Genomic DNA, 17642 nt, shown 5'->3' with positions numbered 1-17642 from the left:
TAATAGGCTTCTCATTTTCAAACACAGTGCTGTAATTAATGTTGAAAGTAGATTAAACCCTGACAGACAGGCGACCTGTCCCAGGTGTTTCCCTCTGGAAGGACAAGTTAAATAACTAAAGCACAGATGTCATTTCTTAAACACAACACTGACAGCAGCATTCGCTTCAGTTATTTATATATCACTAATCCACGACAGCAGTGAATTGCAGGGGTAAATTGAAAAATAGATCCTGTGGGTATTTTTAAAGAATTGAAGCGTAATCATCAACATCTGCAACAAACAGGCTGACTGAACCTTTGTTCGGGGCAAACGTGTTTTTCGTTGTACTGAAACTGTGTGTGATGCAGATGTGCTGTGAAAACTGTATTTTGCATTTACAGTTTCAAGAAAAGCTCAGAAAGTTTCGAGAAATCTGTCTTAGCACTTCTGACAAACTGTAAATTATTGGTCCCGCTGCTGTCCCCACCCACAAGATTTCAAGGAGGGACTTGAGCCTTTCACCATTTAACCAGTGAGTAGCCGGGTCCCAGTGACACAGAGGGCTTTTCAAAAGCTGGAATCAAACCAAGCAGCAGCGCAGCGAGCTGGGGATCCCCTCACGTTTCCATCCTAGTCATGTAAAGAGCAGCATTACAGCCTTTCTGCTTTATAATGGATGCGTCCGCTTTTGATGTTTCGAAGAATTTTTCACTACCCAATCAGCTGGATCAGTTTTCTGATAAATGTGACAGGAAATAACTGCTGCAGACTTTGTCGGTGTGGATGGACAGGTCAGGAGTGCATATGCGACACTGTGGGAACGCTTGGATTTATTTACCGCATCCTTCTGGGATTTACTGCCGAAAGAACTCTGCTCCTTGACCGGTTAAAATAAGAGAGAGAATGTATGGAATAAACCAACACTGTATTTACATGTAAGCGGGCCACACACTCTGATTGTATGATAGCCACAAAAAAAATCACTTCTTTGTTGCTCATTCATTTTTTGTTACTCCTGCAGATCGTTTCATTTTTTCGTGCTGTGGTGTCAGGCTCAGGTAAGCCACTAAAACTTAAACCTGTTAACAATAAAGAATAGCTGAAAGAAGGAACAATTACAAGGCTACGATCCAAACGACATTTGAATATGAGTGCCGATGTTAGTGTGCAAAAGAATAGCCTATTCATTTGTGAAAAAATCTGACGCATTTTGGTGCTTCTAAAATTGGCTATCGTTTCTTTATCCCAGATTAGAAAGACAACATTATGTATTTCATTTTTCCCTTTGCATAAAAAAGGGGGAGAATCACCCGTCTCCTAATTTTAACCAGTATGTGAGGACGCAGGGCGCAGTGACGGACCAGCTCAGCCGAAGACAGGTCAGAGTTTACCAGCTCTACAGTCGCACTAGCGGGAAACACGTCCAGATTCACGGCAAAAGGGTCACCGCCACCGCCGAGGATGGAAATCTGTACGGTAAGAGCTAACAAGTTACTTTAAGAATAACCAAGGATTACGATCACTAAGGCCTACCGGTAGATATTTCATGAGAAAGCATTAAGTTGTCAATTTTCTTTCCAGCAGCCCATCCCTCGAAAAAATAATACAAAAACATTTACGTGAAAAAGATTTTCAACTGATTTGTTTTATGTTCTTCTTTTTCTTAATGTAAAGGTACATTTTTGTTCAAACACGCATACTGTGAAGTACAGTTAACATTTGGGCAATTAACATCATTTAAAACGTGTCGGGATAAATATGTAATGATCACAAACTGGTTTTATACATTTAGATATAATTTAATACATTTATATTGACAGACTCACCACCGGATTGTATTTTTATTTTGAATAGAGCTGCCACAATATGAACTTTTCTCTACATTAATATTATGGCTGAATATTCATGTAAAATAATACTGATATTATTATTAATGTTTCCTTAGGAAATAATAATAATAATAATAATAATAATAATAATAATAATAAATTAATAACAACAACAACAACAACAACAACAACAACAACAACAATAATAATAAGAATAATAACAATAATAATAATAACAATAATAATGATAGTACATTTTGTGACTATGTAACTATACCTGTACAGAAACCTTGAAAAGAGCAATTGCATACTTATTTACCATATCTCAAATGTGTATTACATTCACAATATATTTGATATTTAAAAATCATGGATATCATCAGTAGGCTTTGAGTATTAATTTATTTTTCCAAAATCCAATTGAAGAAGTTTGTTCATTCCAAGATTTCTATATATTGTAATAGTTGCATTATCAAAAGGCACAAAATGATGCTAGCCACATACTAAAAAAGGGCCATTTTCCACAAAGTAGCTGAACATGTTAATAAAGTGTCATACATATTTTTCTGTTAAAAGCTTTAACATTTCGATCTTCCAAATAGGAGAAAATTCTATATTCAGTAGAGATTCAGTTGAAATCCACTGAGACGTCAGCTGAACCGAAACCGTACTCCTGTCCCAATAAGTCACAAATGACTTGGTGGAGGTTAAGAGGTTAAGGGTTTTGCATAGTTTGGCAGAATGCAGTACACTAGTCTGCAATCAGTGACAATGCCTTGTTAAAGAGACTCTTCCGAGGAATTAGTGACAATCTGGAGTTTTGTGGTTCCCCACAGCGCAGCTATTTAGCCCCTGCTGGGCACTGATGTCCTCAGGCAAAGCCAGCAGTTTCACATCCAGCCTGCCCGTCCCTCCCACTTTGAGGTGTTTTCAGTCCTGTATGTTAATTCAGCCTCCCTGCTGCATCCATGAAACCATCGTCTGATGAATTTAGTGGCTGATTAGGACAAGCCCTTTGTTTCTGTAGTCCCAATACACAAGACTGTTGTAATGGCCATGATTAACTGCAGAATAATAAGTGAGAATGTATATTCAGCTTGCAAGATCTAGGTCTTTAATGACCAGACATAACATTTGTTTAATCAGTTGGTGTTTTGACTTTCATCAGGTTGTTATCACTAAGGAGTTTCAGCTCAACAGAGTCCACAGAGCAAAGAAGTGCAGATTCTTATACTAACAGCATTAACTCATTATCCCTGCAGGTTTTATATCTGTAGTGAATAGCAGACACTAAATGCTGGTCATACATGGTACAGCAGAAATTGGGCTTTATATTTCAGTGTCACTGTGTGTTTTCAATAATACCTGATTCCCATAAAGACATTTTGTACATGACTTATTACACACACAAGACAAAAGTGAGTCTGTGGCTGTGTCCTAGGCTCCTTTTGTCTTCAGCCCCCTGACAGTCTTGTGTCTTTCCCGCAGCTCGCCTGTTTGTTGAGACAGACACCTTTGGCAGTCGAGTTAGGATAAGAGGTGCAGAAAGTGGGCGCTACCTCTGTATGAACCGGAAGGGGAAGCTTGTTGGAAAGGTATGTGTTGAGGAGTATGTGTTAACACAGAAACTACACCTATGCTGACTTTAGTGAGCAAAGTAGGGGACAAATGTGGTGAAGCAAAAAGAAATAAAGAAACAAAAAAGCAGTCAAACTGTGTTATAGTAGACATCCACCAGGTCAACCCATCTAGGGTTAGTGTTGGGTTTTGTTTTAGCTACACTCTAAACAGGAAGGTTTTCAGAAACTACAATATTTTATATTTTAAATGAAGCACACTTTGCCAATGCAGTATATTTTTTTTTTCCAAAACTTTTATTTGGGGTAGATATTAACTGAACGCAAACCCCACTCCTAACCCTAACTGTAACCCTAGGTTCCCAATGATCTGGTGGATGCTGGTGGATACTGAGAGGTTAAGGCAAAATGAACACCTTGAACATCTTGAAAATGAACACATCAGGTAGAACACATCAGTGCTATTGTTCCGTCTGTAGCATGTAAAGTTAGCGTAACCATCTTCCCATAAGAAAACTTACCACTGATGAGAAAACTTTTCCTCAGAGGAAATACAGACTTTACTTTAACACACTGCATATCCAATAAAACATACACTGTAGCTCAGATGCTAAAGCTCCAGTCCATTGTTACTGAATTCTCATACCTTGTCAGTCACTTCAGGACATGATGTAGTACTGGAAAAAAGGGATCCTCTCAGGACTGAGTGATATCACTCAGTCCTATTGGCCATGGTTGACAATGACTGGGGGAAGTACCCTCCCATCATGCACACCCTGTGTGTTTGGTCATAAGTCAACTCTCCACTTCCTTCACGGAAATGGAAAAGATGGAATCACATATCTGGCTGACATGACAAGTCATAAATCTCGTTCTCATCACGATTCAGAGGTGTTGAAATTGTGGCTGCTGTGATATCTGTACAGAGATAAGAAGTTCAGTGACACAGTCTGTAGGTGAAGATAAAAAGAACAGTTCTTTTCAATAATTCTGTGTACAAAGTTGCAACAAACTTGAATGTAACCATCACACATTTTCTGTTACATTTTTCTAGTATTATAGATTGTACCTGTTATCAACATATCAGAAGATGACAACAAATGATTAAATCACATTAGTTTCCTTTGATCATTGGGGAAAGGGGTGATTACATTTTTAATTTGATACCTATCAACTGTTTTAACATAATCTAAAATCAGAAGCTTAGCGCAGCATAAAGACAGCTAGCACATCTCTGTGCAAAGGTAACAATATTTGCCAGCATTTAACCACGTGAGGCTTAAGTCGTTATCATTGACGATCACAACTTTAACCCTAATTAATCGTAGGCAATGATAATATGAACGTTTTGGTTTTCCATTTTTCTTCCAAATCTTGGCAATAAGGGAACAAATAGAACAATAATTCCAACTGAAATCCATGAATACAAGTCATAAAGGCTCCAGCCAGTTCCAGCCCTAACCCTCACCTTAGGCAATCTGAATACGTTTTGTTTTTGCAATTAGTGAAGAAAGAAAATAATAATTCTACCTGACACACATCAGAAGCTATTTGCATAAGTGAGTCAGCAGAAGCTCACTGTTGAGTAAACTGAAATAAGAAGGGTTATTGTTCTGGGTTATTGCTCGTTCTCTCAGCATCTCATTTATATCAGAATTTGGTTTTGTCTTCCAAATGTTAGTCTTATTTTAAGCTGTTTGCACTGACATTTTTTGACACTGTATAAAGCCATTTATTCCATGAGTTCAGGCAATAATTTTATATATAGATGAATCAGTTTTTGTCCAGGTGTAACACAAGAAACCTTTCTGTCTTCTCACACAGCCAAATGGCCGGAGCAAAGATTGTATCTTCACTGAGATTGTACTGGAGAACAATTACACAGCCTTCCAGAATGCCAAGTATGAGGGCTGGTATGTGGCTTTCACCCGGAAAGGGAGGCCCATCAAAGCCTCCAGAACGAGGGAGAATCAGAGAGAGGTCCATTTCATCAAGAGGCTGCACACAGGATTACCTCCCTTCCCCAACACGGACCAAAGTAAACCATTTGAGTTCATCAGATTTCCGTCCACACGTAGAGCGAAGCGGAACAGGAAAATCACCTAGCTCTTCCTAGGCGCAGCAAAAGTGATGGACTGATGACAGTTGTGACATGGGAAGAAACAGATGCAACTTTATTTTTGTATATTTTTTGACAAGTGAAAAATGCCTTAGATGCCATAATATTGCTGTAAATACTGAAAGAGAGTAAAGCAAGTGGATTGTATTAAATTGTCTATTACGTCTGTGCGAGTGTTGAGGGATGAAGTGACACGATGCATAGGGTGGCTAGCAAGAAATCTGAGGAAGCCTATGAAACAGCCCACGACACCATTAGATAGTACACTTTCACATTTCAAATCAATCATAAAATACATTCAGTTGTGCTTTAAAGGATGTTTTTCTTTATATCCCAGTGGGTCGACACAATACTACCATTCATACCACAAGGAAACATTTTTAAAGCAGCAGGTAACAAACAAAGAGTTCCAATAAGGTCATATTGGAGACAGTTGGACAGTTAGATTTAAAATAAATTTGAATTTTTGGCCCAAACATGCTGGCTGGATTCAGCCCTACATTGTTATGAAGGGGTAATCTATCCAGAGAGATCAGAAGGGGGGTTGCCACTTCAATTAAAAAAGAAAGAATGGAGAAACATATTTTACTTTGATGTAAAATCTAATTTTTCCTAATAAAATGACATTAAATGTTTAGCTGTATTACACAATCACTGTCTAGATATTTGCTCTGACTTTGTAATCGGATCAATGACATACCACATTTTCTCCTAGCCTAGTGGCAAAGATATTTCATGTATCAACATGCATGAACTAAAGGGAATGTTTTGGATTTTAGGACACTACTCAACCTCATGGGAATGCCAAGGGTGAAATCTGTACATTATCAGTGTCAGCAAGATTTGTTCTGTGTACGCCGTGAACATCCATCCATTCTCTTCAACTTATCCTTATCAGGGTCCCGGGGGGCCTGGAGCCTATCCCAGCTACTATAGGGCAAGAGACGGGGTACACCCTGGACAGGTCGCCAGCCTGACGCAGGCAAACAGACATCTCATCATAAAAATAAGTTATTTGAGATAACTCAGTCTGCATTTAACAGTTTACCAATCTGTGCTTGCAAGTGGTCCACTTATACTTTCACAGAAAGGATGGAGTGTTGTTAGTGTCTGCAAATACATTTACATACAAACACCAGTGCTCATATCACATTAAACTGTGTTGCTGTCGGTCAGGACTGACCTATGCTGTTTGGAGTTGAGCCAGTGAATGTAGCTCTTTTAATGAACTTGGCAAACAAGGAAGGTTTGAGTCTTACTCAGTATTAACACTGATGGAGGGAAATGTGCTTGCATTTATGTGAATATAATGAGATCTATTTTTAAAACAATGGTAGGAAAACACTTAAAAAAAAGATGGAGGAAGCACACGAGTATTTAATAATCCCATTTAAATCAGATGTGTGGCTTCAGAATGTTTTTCACAGTAAATTTATAGAAATAATTTTATAACATTCAAATGATTTCATTAAATATTGATAAACCAGATGTGAATATGTATGTATAGTATCTTCACCTCATTAAAAAAAAATATTGATATAATATATGAAATGTACTACATATATAATAACCACAAAGCAATAACAATTATTTGTAATAATTAGTGCTCCCAAAAGTACAGCAGCAGTCATTTCAGTCGCATGTGTAGGGATCATAGCCCTCATTGATTATGAATTTCACATTTGTCTTTTTTAAAAATCAGGAATAACAATGGAAGCTCAGCAGAATTTAATGTATTTTACTACTTTTATTTTATCTTTGAAATTATTCTCTGCTCTTTTTCTTCTTTTTCTTGTAAGGTCGAAGGTCAGAGTTGACTAAAGGACAGCATCCCCTGAATGGCTGTGTCCCAATCCAGCGACCCATGCTTCGGAGTACGCGCAGTTCGCCTAGGTACGGCGCGTGCTAGGAAGCACGAGAAGTGCGGAAGTGCGAGGCTTGTGAAATGGGACGGTGTAGCCTTCGTCGCGCTGCTCAGGTTGCCTAGCAACCATGATACTAACCGCGCGAAACGTTTCATACAGTTTGTTTGACAGAAATGAAGGAGAACAATGTTTTTTTGTAAATTCGTTTTTTTTCAATGAGATCACTTTGATTAGTTGAGTATCTGAGGCTGAGACCACGTGACTGTAAAACATGATTGTTGGGCTTTTCTGTACTGAACAGTCATTTTAAGATTAGCTAGTAAATAACAATTAGCTAATGTTGGTCGTGAGACTAAAATCATCTCACTTTGGTAATGTAAATATAATATGGCCAATATTATAGTTATTGTCAGATTATTATATTACAGCAGTGAACTTGAACTCTGTGTCAAACACTGAGCTTCAGTAAAGATTCAAGTTGCGTTTATTTAAATTTCCTATCACCTTAAATCTTCACTCAAAGACAAGTGTCTGTGACAGTGTATCTATAGATGTGTTATATATAAGAGGCAAATATTGTTCTTTTAATATGTTGGCATTACTAAATTTGGCTCAATGCTTACTTATATGTGTAAAAGCAAATGTACGAGCTGTGATAACTGTTTCTGATAGAATGAAGAGTCGACTGATATATGAAATATTCCTTTATTGGGTGAGAAAATCAGACCATGTCATAACTGCTTTAAGTCACACAGAATAGACATCAGAGCCTTAAACAGGCTGACGTCTGCTAAATGGGTCAAACTGGGCAGAAAGTCTACAAACACATAACATCCTTATAGAATATGATGTAACACTATAGATCAACTTACCTCAGAATATATAAAGCATATAAACAGTTACAGCAATATGATGCAACACACACAGCAGCTACTGATCCAAAATCCTCAAAGCTTCATAGAACTGAAACCAACATTTATTTTAGCTCCATTCTGCTGCTGATACAGACTTTAGGTTTCTGAACATTAAACTTGTTGCTGCCTTTCATAGTGTGTAACTTGAAGGCCCTGAGTACTCTGAGTACTTTCTCCCACACTGGAAACACTGGGATGATCACATTATTTGAACATTACCTAATAAGACTGATTCAGCACAGACAGTTATGTTAAACTTTCCTAGCAGTCCTTCACAAACAGGGAACAGTCTGTCTATTCTCTCCATCTGTCAGCTGCTGCTGGCTCTTCCTCCTCCTCTTCCTCACACACTGCTGAGTTTGTCCTGGTGGATCATCAGGGCTGCAAAGCCTCACAGATGATGTGCAGCAGTGGGTCCCTCAGTCTGTCCTCACTCTGGACACTTGCAGTTGTCACACATGGAAATCAAATGTGTGATAAGCTGCAGGATTCAAACACAAGTGTAACTTATAAACACATGTTCATACTTTTATTCCACAATCAGAGAGAAAGAAACAGAGAGAGAGTGCAGGACAGACAGACAGGTGACAGTCTCAGGTGTACACACTGCTACACAACAGCACCAGAGAAGCAGGATTTAGTGTTTGTGTTATTACGAGTGTAAACAAGAAGAGTCCCAGATGGTGCAGTGGACACATGTGTGACCGAACAGAGGCAGCAATATAACACAGCTCACATTAACAGTGCAGTGAATCCTGCTTGTGCCGTGATATTCAGGACTGCAAACCGAGCAGCATCACTGACTTTCAGCTTGTTGTGTTTGTGGATATATGACTGACTTTAATTATCCACAAAATCATCACAATCTCTGTAAGATTAAGGTCGACTATTGTATTATTATATTTTAAAGGGTTTAAAACAAAGTAAACGCTGAAAGTACAAACATCACTAATGTCACATAACTTTGCCGACATGTGGCCAACAGTAATGTTTTAATGTTCTTCATTATTAAACATTTGCACATAAATAAGTGACATCATATTCAGTACTTACTTTTGACAGTTTACCCTTTGACCGCTCCGCTTCTGTCGTCTGCGGCAAAATTATCCACACCGACTGCCGCGCTATGAATTGTGGGATATGTACACCGCCACAGCCTTAAAATTCAGGGAAATGAAGGCCACATTTGAGGGCCGCATTTCGAGCAGCCTTTGAATTGGGACAGCCTTCGTCGCGCCGCTGTAATGTAATCGGCCTTAAAATGCGGCCTTTAAGGCTGCAGACCCTGGATTGGGACACAGCCTGAGCAACACTCAACTCCTGATGACCTTGTGCGGTTTGCCTACCTCACCTGTCCTGGTCGTGTTTCAGGGATTATATATGGTCTTTGGCCCCCTCTAGTGGTAGTTGCGGTCAATTGAACTCGGATCAGGTGGACAGTCAGCTGACTTTTGCACAAGCAGGAAGGGGAAGTCGCAGACTAGTCATGTCAAACAGTTAATACATTTTTGTGCGTTTCTTTTATTTAATAGACGAAGGCTTCAAACTTTAAAAAAAATGTTCGTTGGGGACGATGAGGACGGAGACTTCTTGTCTCCCACAGGAGGGTGAGTTGGTTTTGTACTCCGAGCTAATGCTCTTTAGGCTATAAGCTAACTAGCTCACCAGGATTTAGCCCATGTTCTAGCCGTTGACCCAGCTTTCATTTTAATCTTTGTATTAATCGTGATTAAATGGAGTCCACCACCATTAAAAAAGTCTAAAGAGCAGGCGGATCATTTTAAGCCCCTTTCTAACATGTAGTACATATTTCAGTTATGGTTTTAATTCCCTTTGTTACGTGTTTTACCGGAATATCAAGAGAATCCCGGTGAAGTGATGTGAAGTTTTGTCAAAGCAACATATCTGTGCCGAATTTCAAAGTGACCTCATATACACAATGAAGAAAATAAAACGGCATTTAAGTGAAGTTCAGGACTATTAATGCAGTGTAAAGTTAACAGGTATGAGCGGGTTTGAATCGTTTTGTCATGCAAAGTGTGACCTCTTATAGGTTTGCGGCAGTATGATTGCTTATATCAAACACTCCGGTGTTGGTTCTGCCTGCTCACATGATTCTGTGGCTCATTTTCCAAGTAGCATTCATGAATGTAGCTTCTCAGACTGTTCAAGCCTTCATCAAATGTAATTTTTCTTTCGTGTTTATCTGTCGCCCGCAATAAAAGCATAAAAGAAGTAGATGATTTTATCAGGCAAAAACCTGCAAAACTTCGGGGCTTTTTGTTTTTTTAAACAGCACGATGACGTTTACCCCTTTTCACAGTAAACGTCATCGCGTTCAGAAGGACGCTACTGCAAATTAAAGAGTTTCATTATTTTCATTTACTGAAGTTATTAACTTATTTTATGGACAGGTGCGTGAAAATTAGTTGGTGCGTGATGTTTTTTCATGCGTGAACTGGCCACAGACTTTCTTGTTTAAAAATGTGTGTGAGTGAGGAGAGATGCTTTGCACACAGGGTGAATGAGCACAACAAGATCTGACATCGGGATATTTTCTTTTCAGAAAAAATGAAAGCCAAGTAAATTGTGAGATACTGGACTGTTGTTTGAGCTTCAAAGTGTTCTTGAAAAACATTTAACCCATCCTGCCCTCAATGTAAGCAGTACAGGATTCCTCAAGCCAACTTACTGAACCACATTCTGACTATTAACATCTAACTGGTAAATGAAAATGAATGTATTTACTATGGAAGCGTGCATGTGCATATAAAGAGGTTACTTCTAGAAACTAAAGCCACAAAAGCAGCATGATATGGGACATCTAAAACTGTGACACACAGTTTAAAAATAATAATAAAATGAATACAATGAGAACACTGCAGGCTGATTCACAGTGATATAGACACTTTGATGGCTATACTACATTTAACTGTGGTATACAGTTATGTGAAAAAGAGTTCACATGACTCTATAGAGTTTACTGCTTCCATAGGAATTAGGAAGGTAAACGGTCATTGATAAGAATGGGGACGTATGTCCGTAGAAGCAAGTTTTGGACGTTTGGACGTGTTTTAAAATACTACCAATGGAAAAATAAAAACCAGTGTTTTAAGAGTACTATAGAGTTTGTACTGGGGAATACATGATGTAATCCCAGTTGTTAATGCAAACTGTGTGTCACGTTGTCATGGGAATGTGTGTGTATTCATTTAACCATTCACAAAATGTGTAAACATATTTATACTTGATTTTGACTTAGCTTCTTAGTCTGTTTTACACTACTGGAAATGCAGTTAGAGCATAGGACACGTGCCACAAATACCCATTCAATCAGTAAGAGCAGTTTCACATTGATATGCCAAAAAACCAAATCATTTTCGCTTCACCTTTACTGCGCTATGGGACGTTATATTTTATGTTGACTGTATCCACTAAGCTTCAGAGCTCTAATGTGCAGCACTATAAAGAGCGCTCGCAGCAATAAAACAGTTAACCTGTTTTGAATTGTGTATTTTACCACTGCATACTAAATCACTAGATTAACAATTTTATAAAGTATTAATCTAATTTTTTTCTTTCTTGCAACAGTGATGTATTTTATTGTTAAATTTTTATGTTCTCTCTAAATTTCTAAAAACCATGAACTCATTATCTGATAATCATGTCTCGAGCTGGACCAGGTGACACTCATAGAGCATCTGGGAGATGTATTGTGGAGTAAAAGGCCATCTATCGAGGGCTAAAGGTTGGCTGAGACAGCCATGTAACAGGACAATGATGCCAAGCACACTATCAAACCTATGAATAAATTTAGTCATTCATTTATTTATTCTTTTACATTTTTCAGCCAAAGCCTGGCCTTAGAATGTGGTAGCTTAAAGCAGCTGTGTGTAAATTCGAACCTTTGCATAACAATTAAAACAATTAATTTGACACTATTTTCAAAATGCAGCGTTTTGCAGCTTTCTTAGTGTCATTGGAAAAGTAGTTCCAGAAGCTTGAATTATTTCTTCTTCTTTAAAGAAAAAAGGGATCTGTGTGTTGAAAGACCCAAACTTGGTGCACTTTTGTCATGGGACAGACTCACTGAGTATTAGGAAAGCTTCCAGCTGACTTTTTAATCTTTGCCACTTTTCTCATGCCTCCTCCCTCTGCACGAGTTCTGTGTGACTGTAGTGCAGTGTGTGTGTGAGCGTTTGGGATCAGTGGCAAGCGTAGAGCCTGTTGTTGAGGAGGGACAAGTGTTATGGAATCTAATTCCTCTCACATGCTGCTTGTTAGAGTAGACTGGAGTTGAAGGCTTCTGCTACAGCCCATCTCTTCCCTCCAAAGACCCGTGCAGCACTAAAGCCAGAGCGCTGCGCTTTTCTTCTTTTTCTGCTACGCTGTTGAATTTGTCACACAAGTGTGATAGCACTGGGGGTTGAGTGGTCAGCATAGCAAGCGAGACGAGCATTGGAACAAGCATTAAAAGGATTCTGACTCACACATGCAAACTGACTGCCCCTCCTCAGCCCAGTTCCTTTGAATGCGTTAAGGCTTTCAACATGTCTGTTCTGGGAGATGCCAGTGATTACCAGTGGAAGGAGTTCCAGGGGTCAGTATCAGGCTGCCACCAGTGACTAAAAATTACTTGGCAAGTAATTGGATAACGAACTAATCATTTCAGCCATTTGCTTATAAAATATGTGATTAGAGAAAGAATCTTGATGTCATGTGAAATATGTGACAGACAGTTTACTTACTGTCCCACATAATTTACCCCCCATATGGAAAAGAAATAGAATAAACTTATAAAAGACTTGCATCAGATGTGGCCTTCTTCATATAGTGAATCATATAAGGCTGATATGATTCACTCATGAAAGTGGCCACTTTCATATATTGTTTTAGTAAATATCCAAAAGATACAAGTTTCATTTATATAATTTTTCAAGGGATCTTATATGTGTTTTCACTCTTGTATGCTTTTCATACAAGTTTCACACAAGACAGATACAAACGTCAGAAGATTTATAAATATCTCTTCCATATGGGTATTATGACTGTGGACAAAATAGTATATTTGAATTTAAAAAACAAACAAACATCAGCTGGTAGTGGTTAAAATGGTTACAATAATGACATCTTGATGCCAGCTCGATGATGTGTGGTTTTGTGACACATTCTTGTTTACACATGTCTGGTTGCTATATATACAGTTTATACCTGGGAACTTGACTATAAAATAAAATGTTGGTGCTGTTACCGCCGTCTGGCGGGTACTGCCTGTGGTCAACAGTATTCTGATGATCACAGGGCTCACTGTTGCCTTCACCTTCCACATCTCTAGCTCTTGGTATTCCTCAAGCTTTTGTGTTCTTTGCTATCACTTGCGATGGCTATATCTGTTACTACAGACTTCTTCCGCTTCTTGCCCACCACTACTACATGTGGTTGGTTAGCTGCCACCAATTTGTCCATCAGTATCTGGAAGTCTTGGCCTGGTCATTCTCAACCACAACCACCATTTCAGCCTGCACCTGGGCTCGTGCCTAGTGTTGTAGACCCAGCCTCTGTCAGTCTTGTGCATATTCCTGTGCTGCCATGATTAGTGCCTCTGTGCTGTATTTTAGTCCAGCTTTGTCCAGCCATTTGTAGGATCAGTTGTGTCAGACCTTCCCAAAGTGTGGGGGGCGCAGAGCCATGGCGGGGGGGCGCGGGATGGAAAGGGGGGAAAAAAAACAAAACGCTTGGACACTGCTAGCACGGGCACCTACAGAAACGCAAAGCAGGAGATGAAGCATCGCTGAATATGTTTCCAAACCAACTTCATTCTAAGCCAAAGACTAGAAAATATGGTGAAGCAAATCTGCCCTTTGGCTTCACCTGCACAAGTGCCGAGGTAGGTCTCCCTGCAGAGACAAACAGTATCCCACATTCGTGATTTTTTTTGTTCACAAACACTTCTTGTAATGACTAACTACTTCTGACATTTTGGAGATATACAGTGGGGCAAAAAAGTATTTAGTCAGCCACCGATTGTGCAAGTTCCCCCACCTAAAATGATGACAGAGGTCAGTAATTTGCACCAGAGGTACACTTCAACTGTGAGAGACAGAATGTGAAAGAAAAATCCATGAATCCACATGGTAGGATTTGTAAAGAATTTATTCGTAAATCAGGGTGGAAAATAAGTATTTGGTCAATAACAAAAATACAACTCAATACTTTGTAACATAACCTTTGTTGGCAATAACAGAGGTCAAACGATTACTATAGGTCTTTACCAGGTTTGCACACACAGTAGCTGGTATTTTGGCCCATTCCTCCATGCAGATCTTCTCGAGAGCAGTGATGTTTTGGGGCTGTCGCCGAGCAACACGGACTTTCAACTCCCGCCACAGATTTTCTATGGGGTTGAGGTCTGGAGACTGGCTAGGCCACTCCAGGACTTTCAAATGCTTCTTACGGAGCCACTCCTTTGTTGCCCGGGCGGTGTGTTTTGGATCATTGTCATGTTGGAAGACCCAGCCTCGTTTCATCTTCAAAGTTCTCACTGATGGAAGGAGGTTTTGGCTCAAAATCTCACGATACATGGCCCCATTCATTCTGTCCTTAACACGGATCAGTCGTCCTGTCCCCTTGGCAGAAAAACAGCCCCATAGCATGATGTTTCCACCCCCATGCTTCACAGTAGGTATGGTGTTCTTGGGATGCAACTCAGTATTCTTCTTCCTCCAAACACGACGAGTTGAGTTTATACCAAAAAGTTCTACTTTGGTTTCATCTGACCACATGACATTCTCCCAATCCTCTGCTGTATCATCCATGTGCTCTCTGGCAAACTTCAGACGGGCCTGGACATGCACTGGCTTCAGCAGCGGAACACGTCTGGCACTGCGGGATTTGATTCCCTGCCGTTGTAGTGTGTTACTGATGGTGACCTTTGTTACTTTGGTCCCAGCTCTCTGCAGGTCATTCACCAGGTCCCCCCGTGTGGTTCTGGGATCTTTGCTCACCGTTCTCATGATCATTTTGACCCCACGGGATGAGATCTTGCGTGGAGCCCCAGATGGAGGGAGATTATCAGTGGTCTTGTATGTCTTCCATTTTCTGATGATTGCTCCCACAGTTGATTTTTTCACACCAAGCTGCTTGCCTATTGTAGATTCACTCTTCCCAGTCTGGTGCAGGTCTACAATACTTTTCCTGGTGTCCTTCGAAAGCTCTTTGGTCTTGGCCATGGCGGAGTTTGGAGTCTGACTGTTTGAGGCTGTGGACAGGTGTCTTTTATACAGATGATGAGTTCAAACAGGTGCCATTCATACAGGTAACGAGTGGGGGACAGAAAAGCTTCTTACAGAAGACGTTACAGGTCTGTGAGAGCCAGAGATTTTCCTTGTTTGAGGTGACCAAATACTTATTTTCCACCCTGATTTACGAATAAATTCTTTACAAATCCTACCATGTGAATTCATGGATTTTTTTTTTTCACATTCTGTCTCTCACAGTTGAAGTGTACCTCTGGTGCAAATTACTGACCTCTGTCATCATTTTAAGTGGGGGAACTTGCACAATCGGTGGCTGACTAAATACTTTTTTACCCCACTGTACATACTATACTATACTTTATACAGTAAAGTTACAGCGGGATACAAATAACATCAGGCTGATCCTGCCACGATTTGTTCCCCGGTTCAAATCATGGACAAACAGTATCCCACAGCTGTTTATGTTTTTAAACCCATTTTGCACAGAGAGGCATTTTTTGAAAAAGCAATGTTGAATATTATTACACGGGGAAAAAAACAACTACACGTAAAATAATCACACTGTGACGCCTCTGCCTTTGTAAATGGAGGGACAGTAACTGTGTGTAAAACCTGCAGTCAGTCAAATTAACAGTATTTTGTGTCTGCCATTCTGCAGTTCATCTCATGTAAACAATAACGTGGCCACAGCGTGACGTGGAAAAAGGCACATACCTTTGATGTTGTGTGACGAACTCTGTATTCCTCGTCCACACTAAACTCAAAAAAGGAGTTTTAAAAATCTCAGTTTTCAGTGATTCGAAACGCCGTTTCCATGTGGACGAAACAGCTGCGTGTTCAAAAATACTCGTGTAGGTGCGGACGTAGCGTAAAAGAGTTAGTCGTTTATTTTCTTACTACCTGTAATTTATTGCAGATTACTTGTATTTGCTTAATTATTTACTAAATGTTTGAAATAAACCGCAATGGAGCAAAATATGGGTGTGTGTGTGGTTGGAGGATGTGTGCGCGCGAACATTTTTCTTGTAAAACAAAGGGGGCCCAGCAAAAAAAGTTTGGGAACCACTGAGTTGTGTCATCTTTCTGACATACTGGCGGATCTTTGTTTCATCCTGAACAGTGGTTCTGGCACTCACTAGTCCCAAGCTTCTTTCCTTCCACTTAGCGTAAAGTGTCAGAGTGCTGGACTTTTGTGGTGAAACCTTCCATGCATGCTAGGGAACTTTCTTGCCCTGATGTCAGTGGGACCAGTCTCCTCCTTTGACTGTCTTATTATCCCAGTAAAGTATCTGATGACTGACAGGACATATGTGGCAACTCCCTGAATCGTGTTTTTCTTGTTCAGCTGACTCCTTAATCTCTACACAAATGCTATGGCAAGGGGGAGTGAGGAAGTTGGGTCATAAAATATAAAGACAGCAGGAATAAATAACAAATATGAGACATGTATACAAAACAAGAGAAAGGCACACATTAGAGCGGCGGTCTCCAACCTTTTGCACCACGGACCAGTTTAATATCAGACAATATTTTCACGGACCAGCCTTTAAGGTGTCGCGGACAAATACAACAAAATAAAATGATACAGACAAAGACAAACTGTGGTATTTTGCAAATATAATAATAAACCGAATTCACTGTGTAATTGTGTAACTTTATTAGCAGCCACCTCCTGAAATGCGCCAACAACATTGAGAGTAACATCCTCTCTGTCTTGATGCATGCTCAGTGAGTAAATCTCCAAAGGTTGATTCTGTTCCTCTGGACGTAGCGTTTGGGGAAACCTGCAGTCAGCTGAGACTGAAGAAGTCACTTGGATGAGTGACGAAACGTTTCTCCCACAAAACGCTACGTCCAGACGAACAGAATCAACCTTTGGAGATCCTCCTCTCTGCTTCTTGATGCTCTCTGATCGCTATGGCAATGCGTAAATAGTTCTTTCAAAATAAGACATACGACTACAACACGGAAAAAGACCCAGGGAAACCGACTTAACGATAAAAACCCTGAAAACCATACATTTCACACCCGAGCCTCAACTCTTGCGGCCCGGCACCAAACGACTCACGGACCAGTACCGGTCCGCGGCCCGGGTGTTGG

General features: G+C 39.9%; 2 protein-coding genes across 7 annotated transcripts in view; both read left to right on the top strand.

The window, feature by feature from the left end:
* Nucleotides 1-554: 554 nt before the first annotated feature.
* On the top strand, nt 555-8123 carry fgf17 (fibroblast growth factor 17). 3 transcript variants are annotated; one of them, XM_085293303.1, is made up of 6 exons: nt 555-917; nt 1004-1040; nt 1314-1458; nt 3300-3406; nt 5213-5426; nt 7307-8123. In XM_085293303.1, exons 1-6 carry the CDS (start codon nt 886-888, stop codon nt 7414-7416), a joined length of 645 nt encoding a protein of 214 aa, XP_085149429.1. In that variant the 5' UTR covers nt 555-885; the 3' UTR covers nt 7417-8123. The 3 variants fall into 3 exon arrangements, with proteins under 3 accessions (XP_085149429.1, XP_085149428.1, XP_085149430.1); XM_085293302.1 differs by having other exon boundaries at nt 1281-1458; XM_085293304.1 differs by lacking the exon at nt 7307-8123 and having other exon boundaries at nt 1281-1458; nt 5213-7295.
* A 1561-nt stretch (nt 8124-9684) lies between these two features.
* The window catches only part of fkbp15b (FKBP prolyl isomerase family member 15b), a 32687-nt gene continuing 24729 nt past the window's right edge, over nt 9685-17642 (top strand). For 2 of the 4 annotated variants that reach the window (XM_085293300.1, XM_085293297.1), the window contains exon 1: nt 9687-9893. In XM_085293300.1, the coding sequence (XP_085149426.1) occupies nt 9844-9893 (50 nt within the window). In that variant the 5' untranslated portion in view covers nt 9687-9843. Of the gene's footprint in view, nt 9894-17642 lie in introns of all 4 variants that reach the window. The other 2 variants (XM_085293301.1, XM_085293299.1) reach the window with 2 other exon arrangements.

The sequence above is a fragment of the Mchenga conophoros genome, linkage group LG12, assembly GCF_057382185.1.
Source record: "Mchenga conophoros isolate Kocher_MC1m ecotype Shallow Benthic linkage group LG12, M_conophoros_male_GT1.1, whole genome shotgun sequence".
Classification (NCBI taxonomy): domain Eukaryota; kingdom Metazoa; phylum Chordata; class Actinopteri; order Cichliformes; family Cichlidae; genus Mchenga; species Mchenga conophoros.
The sequence above is the reverse complement of the archived record's forward strand: the minus strand, read 5'-3'. Positions and strand labels throughout refer to the sequence as shown.